The sequence below is a fragment of the Macaca fascicularis genome, chromosome 3 (genome assembly GCF_037993035.2).
Source record: "Macaca fascicularis isolate 582-1 chromosome 3, T2T-MFA8v1.1".
In the NCBI taxonomy this organism is placed as follows: Eukaryota; Metazoa; Chordata; class Mammalia; order Primates; family Cercopithecidae; genus Macaca; species Macaca fascicularis.
In genome coordinates this window covers 122,293,863-122,308,047 of record NC_088377.1, presented here as the reverse complement: position 1 = coordinate 122,308,047, position 14,185 = coordinate 122,293,863, and the positions used below count along the sequence as shown (strand labels likewise).

At 40.0% G+C, this 14,185-nt stretch overlaps 1 protein-coding gene and 1 long non-coding RNA gene across 28 annotated transcripts in view; one reads left to right on the top strand and one right to left on the bottom strand.

Annotated features, from left to right (window-relative positions):
• ICA1 (islet cell autoantigen 1) overlaps positions 1-14,185 on the bottom strand; it is a 156,422-nt gene that overhangs the window by 40,911 nt on the left and 101,326 nt on the right. For all 27 annotated transcript variants that reach the window (XM_005550117.4, XM_045388853.3, XM_005550120.5 and 24 more), the window contains exons 7-8: positions 6,269-6,394; positions 4,859-4,957 (exon numbers count right to left, since the gene is read on the bottom strand). In XM_005550117.4, the coding sequence (XP_005550174.1) occupies positions 4,859-4,957; positions 6,269-6,394 (225 nt within the window). The remainder of the gene's footprint in view (positions 1-4,858; positions 4,958-6,268; positions 6,395-14,185) is intronic.
• Positions 1,513-4,723, top strand: LOC141409887 (uncharacterized). Its single transcript, XR_012432635.1, has 2 exons — positions 1,513-2,571; positions 2,662-4,723. It is a non-coding gene; the product is annotated as an uncharacterized lncRNA (long non-coding RNA).

The following is a 14,185-nucleotide window of genomic DNA, read 5'->3' as shown; positions in this document are numbered from 1 at the left end:
ACCATTATCTCCTTCATCACCACTACCGCCACCACTACAACCATCACCTCCACCACCACCACCACCATCACCATTATCTCCTGCATCACCACTACCCCTACAACTACCACCATCACCTCTTCCACCACTACCACCACCACATCCACCACCATCACCTCCACCACCACCATTATCTCCTTCATCACCACTACCCTCACCACTACCACCATCACCTCCTCCACCACCGTCACCATCACCACCACCATTATCTCCTTCATCACCACTACCACCATCACCTCTTCCACCACTACCGCCATCTCCTCCATCACCACTACCACCACCAGCTCCTCCAGCACTGCTGCTGCCATCATTTTCACCTCCTTCGTCACCACCACTGTCATCACTAGCATCACCAACACAACCACTGCCACCACTATCACAACCATTCACACCCCTCTCACTACCACCACCATGCAGAGCCAGACTTAAAGCCAGGTCTGGCTGGCTCCAGAGCTTGTGCTTTTACATACTTTGTTTTATTACAAAACCAGAGAAAAAGAAGAGCAAAGTAAAAATACTGGCTTTCCTTCCAAAAACACTGGAACGAGACATTTCACAGGAATCCACTTTACTACTGGCCATTTTCATTAAATACAGGCACTCTGATCTCCTTAAAAATACAAATGCAGGAGGACACACCCCTGGATGAGTATGTCCACTGCTGCAAGGGGCCCAATGCTCACTGCGACACCCAACTCAACCTGCTGCCAGCATGCCAGATAGAGGGAAAATGGTCGCTGATATAAATATATATCAGATTTTCCAGGGAAAAGCCATTCTACTCATGAGGTCTTTTTTTTCCCCCCTTAATAATGTCTGCTCTGGATCTGTGGAGAAATGTGAAAGCAAATGACATCTGGGAAAGATGAAGCAAAGACCACCACATCTGAGTGTTGGTAATTTAAGATAGGGTACTGCTCTCCTAACAAGACAGAATTTCATTTAGTATTTTAAAATGCCATAAACTCTTAGTCTAAGTTACTTTCTCTAGAAAAGTGACCATGTTTTCAAGTTCTGGCTAGTAACATTATTCCATTCCTAGTCCCATGACTCAATAATTTCTACCATGTGAAAGATAGTCCCAGATGATTTAGCATCAATATAAAATAAATATATTAATTACAACTCAGGCAAAATATATATATACATATATATATATGTAGTAACATTTCAATGAATTGATAAATGTTTGTTGTGTGAAAATACAAGATCAGGGAATTGCTTCTGTCATTGGAAACCACTTGGAAGATAGTTTCTCTGCCTTAAACTTGAGCTGTTATAATTATCAGATTAAAACTTTTTAAATATTAATTTTTTTTTTTTTTGAGATGGAGTCTCGCTCTGTCGCCCAGGCTGGAGTGCAGTGGCCAGATCGTGGCTCACTGCAAGCTCCGCCTCTTGGGTTTACACCATTCTCCTGCCTCAGCCTCTGAGTAGCTGGGACTACAGGCGCCCGCCACCTCGCCCGGCTAGTTTTTTGTATTTTTTAGTAGAGACAGGGTTTCACCGGGTTAGCCAGGATGGTCTCGATCTCCTGACCTCATGATCCGCCCGTCTCGGCCTCCCAAAGTGCTGGGATTACAGGCTTGAGCCACTGAGCCTGGCCTTAAATATTAAATTTTAAAGCTAAATTACAAAGTTAAAAATGCTACAAAAATCTATTTATTATAAAAAAAATTAAAATGAAGGAATATGTCAGTAAAAGTAGAATCAATATAATTATATTAGGATTGGGTAAAAAAGCAATATTTGTTGTCACATAAAACATTACAACAAAATATCACAACAGTCACTTGGATATTTTTCAATTCATCTTTATAATAAAATTATTTTGTAAAAGAATTATAACTCTATTTCCTACAGAAAGGTTCAGTAGAAGTAAAACTTTGTACTTCTTGGGGCATGAGTTACATCTCTGTAATTCTGTAGCAAAAAACTTGTCCCTCCAAACAGGATGCACCGAGTGTTTAACACATTAATTATCATCCTTCATCAAGCATAAAACTAACAGTCAGGAAATACAGCTGCAATGGCACAATTACCAACACACTCAGAATACACCCTGAAGCAAAGAAAACAAATGGCTTGCTTTTCATTAACAGAGCTTGGCAACCCTTTTTAAAGACAATGTTTTCTTTCCAGTCAGAGTCCCAAAAGGCATTTCAGGGGTTATTTGCTTAGGTAAATCCACAGAATAAATTAATCGTGGAAATATTTACTTAAATTTCAAAATGGCCATTATCAACATACAGTGCCATTCAGAATAAAATTATATATATTAAAAGATGACTTGATAAAATACAAATCTTATAAACACAGGACATGTATTAAAAATACTGGTGCAAGAGGGTTGAGAAGTCACACAATATCCTATCCTTGTATTTTACTGTGATACATAAAGTATTAATGGTTTCCATCTTCATGTTTTGTGGCATACAAAACAATATGCAATGTACTTATATGGATGTAATAGTTGTGTCATAACAGGATTCCATTATATCATATTTGAGTCCACATAAAGAAAAATATTAGGTTGGTGTAAAAGTAATTGTGGTTTTTGCCACTAAAAGTAATAGAAAAACCTGTAATTACTTTTGCACCAACCTAATAATTATCTATCAGCTTGAGATTCTAATGTAATATGTCATCATTGAAAGCCTAGATGAATAACATTCTAGAGAGGTAAAAAAAGAACAAAAGTACAGTTTATTTGGTTGGTTTCTGAACATTTATTCTTAATATTACCATAACATCATCATTATACCTTAACAGATACATTATTACTCCCACTAAGATTATACTAAATTATCTGCCCAGAAATGCTCTAGCATAATCAGCTTGATCCTCTCTGCAGGATAAATGTCGTAACAAAAATTAAGGAGCCATATTTTCCTCAGCACAGGAGGCCGGGGATACACATATGGGTTAATTGTAATATAATCTTATGATGAACTATTACTTAATTATGAACTATTACTTAAACCATAATTTAAGGAAGGTTCTGGGGATGTAAAATCTAACAGATAGTCATCTGCCCAAAATATTTGTAAGTATGTCCTGAACTACTGCTGACAAACTTTCACTAAACTATCTGCCCAGAAATGCTCTAGCATAATCAGCTTGATCCTCTCTGCTGGATAAATGTCGTAGCAAAAATTAAGGAGCCATATTTTCCTCAGCACAGGAGGCCAGGGATACACATATGGGTTCTTCCATGCTTGTGGCACAACTTCAATTTCATGAATTCACATTGTACTTTATATGCAACTAACTCATGGCCTGAAGTTCTTCTGAATTATATCTGGGGTAGGCATCATTTCATCTTGGTGTATGTAATGTACAGTTGTCTTGTAAAAGACAGATAACCTTTGAAATGATATATAAAAGAAAACCCGATTCACATTCATGCCCTCAACCCTAAAAGCCTCTGCCTCATCAAAGAGTAAAATCCATGGGATTTCGCTCAGGCCTGTATAAGAATTGTGAATAGTGTGAGTTATACTTTTAACCAGTCTGCCTTGGTCAGAATGCCTGCTTCTGAAGGTGCTGAAAACAGCAGTAAATCAGAGATGATGAAGCTCCTGCCAACATTGGTAACATTGCCAGTGTGAAGGGGAAGGCTGAGGGCACACTGTGTACAAAACATTTGGCTGGACAAAAGAGGATACATAAGAAATAAAAGGTCCTTCCCCTTTCCCTGAAGTGCTTATAGTTTACAGAGCAAAACAGTACACACTCTGAATGCATTCACCACGCAACATGCCAGCTAGTGCCAATCAATGGGCGTGCAGCCAGCTGGGAGGGGATAATGAGGAACAAATTCTTTGGCCAGGTGTCCTGTCTGCAGTACAAGGTGAGTGGACTTTCCCGGGTTCCTCTTGGAACCTTCATTTTAAGGGCCAAGGTCTTAACGCATTTTTTGGTACTTGTATAGATGCAGTGACATTATACACATCTCAAAATCAAAAAAGTGATTTAAGGCAAAAAGAAAGAATTTTAATGTTTTGATGTCTTGTCAAGCAAGGTAATGAAATGCACACAAATTGCTTGAACAATAAAGAGCAAGGCAAGTTCAAGGTGAACTTTAGCTAGTTCATGCCTCTTTTTTTCTTTCAAAGACATGACCTGGCAATGAAGTAACCACTGTTCTCTCATCATTCTTAAAATCCTTTTGGAACCAAAATCACTTCTTTATCTCAATATGCATTCATCTTTTGTAACCAGGAGAGAGAAAAACAACTCCATGTGCAGATCCAACACTGAGAATCAGACACGGTGCATGTATCTCTTCTGAGCCAAAAAATCATTGAGTTTAATACTGCTTTTTCAATTAGAAAATACTGCTGTCGTCTTACAGAAAAACTCAATTTTATGTTGGATGGTACTCTCAGAATAAAATGATACATTTCAGAAGTAAGGGAGGAAAGAAGGATACCTTCTTAAGTGAGGATATTTGAATATAATAATTAAAAGTAGTTTATGGGACTTGTACAATCTCCCCTTTAGCAATGTCAAACAAGTATTTTAAAGGAGCAGGACCAATCATTAGACTCAAGTTCACCACAATTCATCTCCCAGTAACATGTATCCTAAGGTTCAATTTGTGTTTTTGGATTGCAGTAGATTATCATTGTATTGAATCCTGACACAGTTAAAAAAAGAAAAAAAAAAAAAAAAAAAAAGACTCTGCTTGGGGCACAGTTCTCTTTGGCATTCTGAGTCCTGGAATTATGACGCTTTCTGCAATGGACTTTGCTTGTGATACAAACAAAATTTCACTTTTCTCAAGATTTTCTAGTGGCCCCTCTAGCTTCCATACCTTTAAAGTAGTAAATTCATATGGTTGATAACCTTTGAAGCTCTCATGGATGGCTGCCATAGTGTGAGAAGTTTTCTCCCAGAAATGAAGCAGAGTGGTCTGCAAAGAAAGACAGTAAAGCTATTAATGTTTTGAATGCCCAGTTCTAGTCCTGGGCCCCAGGGAAGTATGACTCTCTGTAGCTTTGAAGATTCTTTAAAACATGATTCTAACTCATTCCCAAGTTTCCCATTATGCCCCCATTTACACTCTGTATTTCAGCCAAACTAAATGCCTCCCTCTTTCCCTGAATGCTGCCTCCCAGAACTCATCCTGCTCTCACCACCTGGGACCTTCTCCTCTCCATTCTCTTTTTCTCATCTGATAAATCCTCCAAAACCCAGGGTAAATAATTAACGATCTATTGTTGCGATCCCTCAGCTGATTCTATTTCTCCCTCTTTAAGCTTTCATTGGATTCCTTAGAACTTATTTCACTTAGCACACCCTGCTCTGTCCTAGAGGTATAGAAAAATAGACTTCACTATCTCCAGATTCTTCCTAAACTTTGAGCTCTTTGAAGACAAGGAACCTGGTCTTAATTTTTTTTTTTTTTTTTTTTTTTTTTGAGATGGGAGTCTCTCTCTGTCACCCAGGCTGGAGTGATCTCAGCTCACTTCACCTCCCAGGTTCAAGCAATTCTCCTGCCTCGGCCTCCCAAGCAGCTGAAACTACAGGCGCCTGCCACCAAGCCCGACTAATTTTTGTATTTTTTTAGAGACGCAGTTTCACCATGTTGGCTGGGCTGGTCTCGAACTCCTGACCTCAAGTGATCCACCTGCCTCGGCCTCCCAAAGTGCTGGGATTACAGGCGAGAGCCACTGTGCCCAGCCCTGGTCTTGACTGTTATATTTCCTACAACATCCAGCATTCTGTATCCTGCCCTCAGTTGGTGCTCAGTAGCACTGCTGATGGACAGTGTTATCTGGAAGGAACTCAGAGGCTAACAGGGGAAACAAAAACACATGCATCGAATACTGACAACCTGATGAGAAAGATATGCCACGAGATGGACAGACACAAAGCTAAGTGAGTTTAGAGGAGGCTTACTGGAAGAGGTGACATTCTGTCTGGTACATTAAAAAGAATGGAATTTGGAAAGGCACGGATGGAGGAGAAAGGTACTCCAGGTAGAAGGGACCCCATAAGTAAATGTAGAGAAGTGGGAAATTATGGTATATACAGAGAATAACTACTATTTGGTTTGATTAAACTGTAGGATGCTAGAAGGCAGAGATGTGGGAAGTGAAATTATGGAAAGGCATTCAGAACTTCACAATGGCCAAAGCATACTTTTAGCTCAAACACCATTTTTATGTTACTTAAACCTCGTGCCATCCTTGGTTCATTGCAACAAACATCACTTTGTTACCTGGTATGTTGCTAGCATGTGAGACAAGAGATTGCATCTGCTTGCTCCAAGAAGATCCACTTTTTGACACACATCCATCTTCAATTTGTCAAAGTTTTTTTTTGCAAGGCGCACTTGTGTTTGTACCTATGAAAATAAAGAGGAATTTCTGAATCACTCTAACCCTTAAGTAGGTAAAATTTGCAGGTGAGATGAGACCAACAGCAGGCCTTTTCTCTTTCACATATGAAAATACTTTTGAAAATTCCAGACAAATGGGAAGATGTTACAACATCCATTCTTTACCTCCAAAGGAGCCAAATGGGAGTACAGCACATTATGATTTTATAGCACACTTGCCATCCTAATTCTATTTTTCTTAGTCTAATGTTAAAATTCCTTTCTTCTCAAGGCATTCACAAACTGACCATGGTTGGGAGAAGACTGGAGACAAGCAGGGTGGTGAGGAAATCATCTTTGCTCCATTGTTTTCCTACAGTCTTTGGAAGCTGAGTTCCTGTATACCCTTCACTCAGCTTCCCCTAATGTTAACATCTTACAGCACATGCTACATTTGTTAAAACAAAGAAATTTACATTGATACAATTCTATTTACTAACCAACAGACTTTATTTGGATTTCACCAGTTTTCCCACTTACGTGCTTTTTCTGTTCCAGGATCCAATCTAAGATTCCATAGGAGGGAATTTTGACACAGCCTAAAAAAACTTTCCCATGGATGAAACTTTTTACTATTGAGTAATGTGTACGAGGAATCCTCAATGGATCCTTGAACCATACAGGAATTCAGGGATGGAGTGAAGGTCAGGGAAACATTCAGAAACATCTATTTTACACATTATTTCATAACAAAATAGAAAGTTTTACAATTTGATACAGCTGCATTGAAAATTGTGAAGTTGAGGCCAGGCACGGTGGCTCAAGCCTGTAATTTCAACACTTTAGGAGGCTGGGGTGGGTGGCTCACTTGATCTCAGGAGTTTGAGATCAGCCTGGGCAAAATGGTGAAACCCCATCTCTACAACAACAGCAAAGGCGTGGGGGTGCATGCCTATAGTCCCAGCTAGTAGGGAGGTTAAGGTGGGAGGATCACTTGAGCGTGGGAGGTGGAGGTTGCAGTCAGCCAAGACTGTACCACTGCACTCCAGCCTGGGTGAGAGTGAGAGCCTGTCTCAAAAAACACAAACAAATAAACATACAACAACAACAAAACCAAAAAACAAAACAAAATATGAAGTTAAAATTTCACCTTCCTTCAATCTAAAGTGTCAACACACAATAGTTTGGCTAGAGAAAACCAGTCAATTTTTCAAAAACCACCTTATTGAGGTATGATTGACATATAAAAAGTTGTATATATTCAGTGTATTCAGTGTGATGAGTTCAAATATTAATTTATCTCAGATCATCATAAAGTTATAGATACTAGATAGGTTACTGAGAGTTGGAAGTAATACTGATGTATTAACAATAACTCTTTCGTCATAGGATACCAGGAGGGCATGGACAATGTTACCTTGTTCATCATTATATTGCCTAGCAACCTGGTGCAAAGCAGGTACTGAATACATATTTGTTGGCTGAATAATTTTTCAGGCCATTGCAAAAGATGAGGTATTTGCATGCATTTTAAAGTATAACCTTTAAAGTAGTTTAAGAAGTGATGACTTTATTTTCTAATAAAAATAAATACATAGGTCATTTTATATAAAATACATTCATTTTTACCACCAATATGAACATACTTGCAATGTATAAAATTATAGGATGTTATATAATAATACTAAATCTAACAGTGAATACAATTTACTTATCACATGCCAGCGTCATTCTATTTTGGCTGCTGTTATTACTGTCTCTTACTGATGAGGATTGAGAGGCTTCATCAAGGCAAGTTACTCACGGGCAGGGCTGGCATTCTAAATTAGCCGGCCTGACTCCGAAGCCGTGCTATTCTGCCTCCCAAGCAACTTACACTACTCACTGGAAAATCAAGAAGCTCAGAATTACGATTGTACCCAGAAATATAAGTTTTCCCTGAAGGATTCTATGGAATTGGGAAATAATGAGGCAGTACATTGACCACCACACTGATAGAAAGAATTAATATTCTATATGAATAGAATCTTGTGTCTATAGCTATGTCAAACCCGTACTAAGAATTCCTCTGTATTCTTGGTCTACAGATCTGGGAAGATCAAAGAACAGCAGCCACCCACTTCCTTTCAAACTGACCATACCATGAGCTGGATGATTCTCCACTGTAGAGCAAAGAGCCAGTAGTTTAAATTCCTTGGGAGCTCTGACTATAAAAAGAGTCTAGGAGGAGTAAGTGTTAGAGATTTCCTACCTCCCTTTGAGAGGAATAGGAAGGCAGAGAAGAGAAAACCTGATTTCTGGAGGGGAGAAGTGGGGGAGTCTAGAGGGGAGGATGTTCACTGTAGATCCCTGTGTTGGTCATCAGTTGCTCTGGCCAGGAAGGCTGCCTCAACTGGGGTCCTGAAAGGCATCTGTCTTCAGCCTTTTCCTTCAAAAGGGAAGAAAATACACACGGGTGTGGGAGCTTTCAAGTATGCATTCATTCAACACATATTTACTGAGTGCCTGTTATGTATCAGGACCAGTGCTAGGAACTAGGGTGTCTGTAAAGCTGTAAAGGAATGAGGCACATAACACGGAGTCAATAAATATTTATAAATGAATGCACACAGCATAAAGACCCCCTCATCTCTTAAGGAGGACAGACAAGTTAGCCACTATATTATAATAGAATGGGTAAATTATAAACATAGAACTAAGAGGAACAGAGAGACAGCACAGACAAGGAAATGATAAATGCTGGTGGTGGAACAGAGTGGGGGTAGGGTTGTAGGATGATGGCATTAAAGCCATAACTAATGGCCTCCCTGTATTCTCATTCTTTGCCCTGTAACTCTGTAGTGTCCTCCTACTCTGACTCTGAGCTCGGCCATGTGACTTGCATTGGTCAATGGGATGTTAACAAATGTAATGAAACTGCAAGCTTGATAAAACAATGCCAGCCTGTTTCCACTTTCTCTCTTGCTTCTTTGAGATGGCCATCAGAATATGCCTGGGCTGACAAGTTGGAGGGGGGTAAGAAACATATGCATGCAAGAGACATGAGGAGGACAGACCAGTTGTCCCAGCAGATCAGTCTTTGACCAGCTGACTCCAAGACATGTGAGGGAGCCCAGCCATTATCTTCGGAGGCCCTCTCTGCCCACAGCTGACCGCAGACACAAGTGAGCCCACAAAGACGAGAATGGCCCTGCTTACCATAGCCTTGTGTGCAGTGAGAAATGCTTATTGTTTTAAGCCATTGAGTGTTGTGGTTGCTTATTTCACAGCATTACTGTGGTGACAGACAACTGATATAAACTGTAAGGAAACAGACAATGAAGGCTTCTGAAATGATGTGATATATGAGGTGGGTCTTAGACATGACTAGGAGGTACAAAGTAAATATAAGGTATCCATAAGGCTGGCCTACTTATATGGAACCTCTAGATTTTCTAATGAAATGCAAATTAACTTTTTCTGCAGGGGTGTGAATTTTGCTTTTTCCTTTAATATAATCAGTTACTCATAGATTCTCTTATATCTTAGGAGAAAACTCATTTCACTCGCTTATAACACAAAGCTCATGAATTAGTGTAGCTTGAAACGTGCCCTAATTTAATTTTGTTTGAATTTTGTAAGGTAATTTTAGAAACCTAGAAGACAACTACAACACTTGACCCAATGATTCTGAAAGGCCATATGCTTTGTATGTCAACAATGATTATTAAAATACTTAATGCACTGCTGAGTTTCCAAATGCTGAGCCCTTTCCCTGCCAAACAAGGAGGATGCTACACTGTTGGGTGTTTTGAATACAGCAAAGTTCATTTAATATTTTGTGCTCCATGTATGCTCTAGAAAACACATTTCCAGCCTGAAGCCTGAGGTTAAAACACCAAGGACATAGCCAAGCATAGGCCACTACCAAGAGTCTAATTTCATATGCCTCCAGATGCACTGAAGTGACAAATGTTTTGAATATTATTCTTCTCAACCCTGGATAAGATATATTCTATTACATAAATATCTTGAGGAGCTCCTGTGGTTTTCAAGGCCCTTTAAAATTTTCTTCACTCAAATAAATGTACCCTTTATTTCTTAGTTTTATTTCTGTTACCCCATCTCTCTTCTCTTATTCTCCAAGTTGTAGGAAATGGCCATTTATTTATTTATTTATTTGGAGATGGAGTCTTGCTCTGTCACCCAGGCTGGAGTGCAGTGGTGCGATCCTGGCTCACTGCAACTGCTGCTTCCTGGGTTCAAGTAATTCTCCTGCCTCGGCCTCCCTAGTAGCTGGGATTACAGGCCTACACCACCATGCCTGGCTAATTTTTGTATTTTTAGTACAGATGGGGTTTCACCATGTTGGCCAGGCTGGTCTTGAACTCGTGACCCCAGAAAATCCACCCTCCTCAGCCTCCCAAAGTGCTAGGATTACAGGCATGAACCACCGCGCCTGGTCTAACGGCCATGTATTTTAGCGCCTCCTTAGTCTGGGTTCTGTCTTCCTCAGGCCACAGCAATTTGGTTTACCAGAGAAAGGAGCAATGACTTGACTGGCAAAACAAGAGGGCACTTCTGCGTACTTATTCCTCCTAGCCTGAAATTCTAACTCTTAGCCCCAACTTGAACAATGCATGGTGAAGCCAAAGCTATTCGTCCTTTCAGTTCAATCTGGCTTTTCTATCCAGTGGTAAGGTCTTTATTATTCTACAACCAATAATATGAGAGTAGTTTTGCATTTTTCTAAGAGTTTTATTAACCTTACAAAATAAAACAATTCTACTCTTATTTTTGTATCTTCTTATAGGAGATAGCGCTGCCCTTAGATCCGTTCATTCAGCAAATACTTACTGAGTATCTTCTATATGCTGGTAGCAGTAGGCACAAATGGAATTGATAGTGCAGTGGGTATTTTTCAGATCAGCAAAGGTGTAACTATGAACTGAGTGAGGTGCTCAGAAGGAAAGTCACATAGTCCCTCAAGAATGATTGACCAAGGAACCTGACCCAGAGGATGTCCTCCAAGGACGTGGTGCTCAACCTCTACTCTGAAGGACTAGCATGATTAACTATGCAAGCAGGGAGAGAAGTCCAGTGGAGGGAGAAGTGTGTGCAAAGGTTGTGGGGTGGAGGACAATACGGCAGGTCCTAGAGCTGAGAGTAGGTCAGTGTAGCTGGGTTGCTCAGAACAAGCAGGAGGGTGGGATGAGATGAGGCAGAGAGGTGAGTTGCGGCACATCCTGGAGCAGCGCCTTGTTGGTATGCTCAGGATTTTAATTTTTATCCTGGAATAGCAGAAAAACACTGGAGGCTTTTAAGCAAGGAAGAGAGAGGATCCTATTTTCAGTTTGAAAGATTACTCACTGCAGTGGGAGATGGACTGAAGGAGAGAGTTGAAGGTAGATAAGAATAGATCTGGGCCGGGTGCAGTGGCTCATGCCTGTAATGTGCACTTAGGGAGGCCGAAGTGGGTGGATTACCTGAGGTCAGGAGTTTGAGACCAGATCTGGCCAACATGGTGAAACCCCGTCTCTACTAAAAATACAAAAATGTGCCAGGTGTGGTGGTGTGTGCCTGTAATCCCAGCTACCCGGGAGGCTAAGGCAGGAGAATCGCTAGAACCTGGGAGGTGGAGGTAGCAGTGAACTGACATCGCGGCACTGCACTCCGGCCTGGGCGACTGAGCGAGACTCTTTCCCAAAAAAAAACAAAGAATAGATCTGGAGTCAAGAGGAAAGATGTCAGTAGTTTAGATTTGGATAGTGATGCTGGATATGGAAAATACTGCTCTGATCCAAGAGACACTTAAGAGGCAAAGCAGGTCCTGGTAAGGTGCTGAATGCTGGGGTGTGAAGGATGACTTCTCTGTATCTGACTACCCCAGGCTTAATGTTATCGTCTGGCTTGCCTTTTCCACCAGCCACTTCTACTCACATCAACTTCTCATGGACACCTCAGACCCAGGTGTTCAAGACCAGCCTGGGCAACACGGCAAAACCCTATCTCTACAAACTATACAAAAATTAGCCAGGTTGGTGGCACTTGCCTGTAGTCCTAGCTACTCAGGGAGCTGAGGTGGTAGGATTGCCTGAGCCCAGGAGGTCGAGGCTGCAGTAAGCTATGATCACACCACTGTACTCCAGAAGCAGCCTGGGTGACAGTAAGACCCTGTCTCAAAAACAAGCAAACAAACAAACAAAAACCCCAAAACAGATATTTATTTGGCTTCATTAAAAGAGGATCTTTTCATTTGAGTCTGATGACCAAGACCTCTCGAGGGCCAAATAACCAAGAATTTTGCTGAATTCCTTTAATTAACACTTCCTTTAATTAACAACTTATGTTACCTCATTTATCATATATGCATCCACTCATGGGAGAAGCAATTTTCATATTTTATTATGCAAAGAAGTATGTGTAAGTGAATGTGTGTGCACCACACATGTTGTGGGCAGCCAACAGTAGACTTCAGGATCTATTTTTGGTCTCCCCTCAACGATATCCTTACCTCATTGAAAAAATGTTTCTTCTCAGCATTCCCCTTGAAAACCAGAACAAGGATGTCCTCTCTCACTACTCCTATTCAATATAATATTGGAAGTCCTAGCTTTGAGCCATCAGGCAAGAAAAGAAAGAAAAGGCACCCAAATAGGAAGAGGGGAAGTCAAACTATCCCTGTTTGTAGATAATAATACTCTATACCCAGAAAACCCCATCATCTCTGCCCAAAGCTTCTTGATCTGATAAACAACTTCAGCAAAGTTTTAAAATACAAAATCAATTACAGAAAAAAATAATCAGCATTTATATACACCGACAACAACCAAGCTGAAAGCCAGATCAAGAATGCAATTCCATTCACAATAGCCACAAAAGGAATAAAACACTTAGGAATGCACCTATCCAGGAAGGTGAAAAATTTCTACAATGAGAACTACAAAACACTGCTCAATGAAATCAGAGATGACACAAACAGATGGAAACATATTCCATGCTCATGGATAGGAAGAATCAATATTGTTAAAATGTCCATAACTGCCCAAAGCAATCACAGGTTCAATGCTATTCCTATAAAACTACCAATGACATTCGTTACAGAAGTAGAAGGATCTATTTTTAAATTTCACATAGAACCAAAAAAGGAGCCTAAATAGCCAAGGTAGTCCTAAGCAAAACGAACAAACCCGTAGGTATCACATGACCTGACCTCAAACTATACTACAAGGCTACAGTAACCAAAACAGCATATTGGTGTTATTAATTACCAATAAAAGGTAATTATTAATAATGACCTATCATGAAAGGAAGCTTCAATTTACTTCTTAGGGCTAGATTTCTCCGTGGGCCTATATGCACATAAGGCAAAAGCACGGTACAGGTACAAAAACAGACACATAGATCAATGGAGCAGAATAGAGAGCCCAGAAATAATGCCACACCCCTACAACCATGTGATCTTCAACAAAGTCGACAAAAACAAGTAATGGAGAAAGGACTCTCTATTCAATAAATGGTGCTGGGATAACTGGCTAGCCATATGCAGAAGATTGAAACTGGACTCCTTCCTTATACCATACAAAAAAATCAACTCAAGATGAATTAAAGACTTAAATGAAAAAACTAAAACTATAAAAACTTTGAAAGATAACCTGAGAAAAACCATTCTGGACATAGGACCTGGCAAAGATTTCATGATGAAAATGCCAAAAGCAATTGTAACAAAAACAAAAATTGGCAAATGAACCAAAGTAAACTAAAGAGCTTCTGGACAGCTAAAGAAACTATCAACAAAGTAAACAGACAACTTACAGAATGGAAGAAAATATTTGCAAA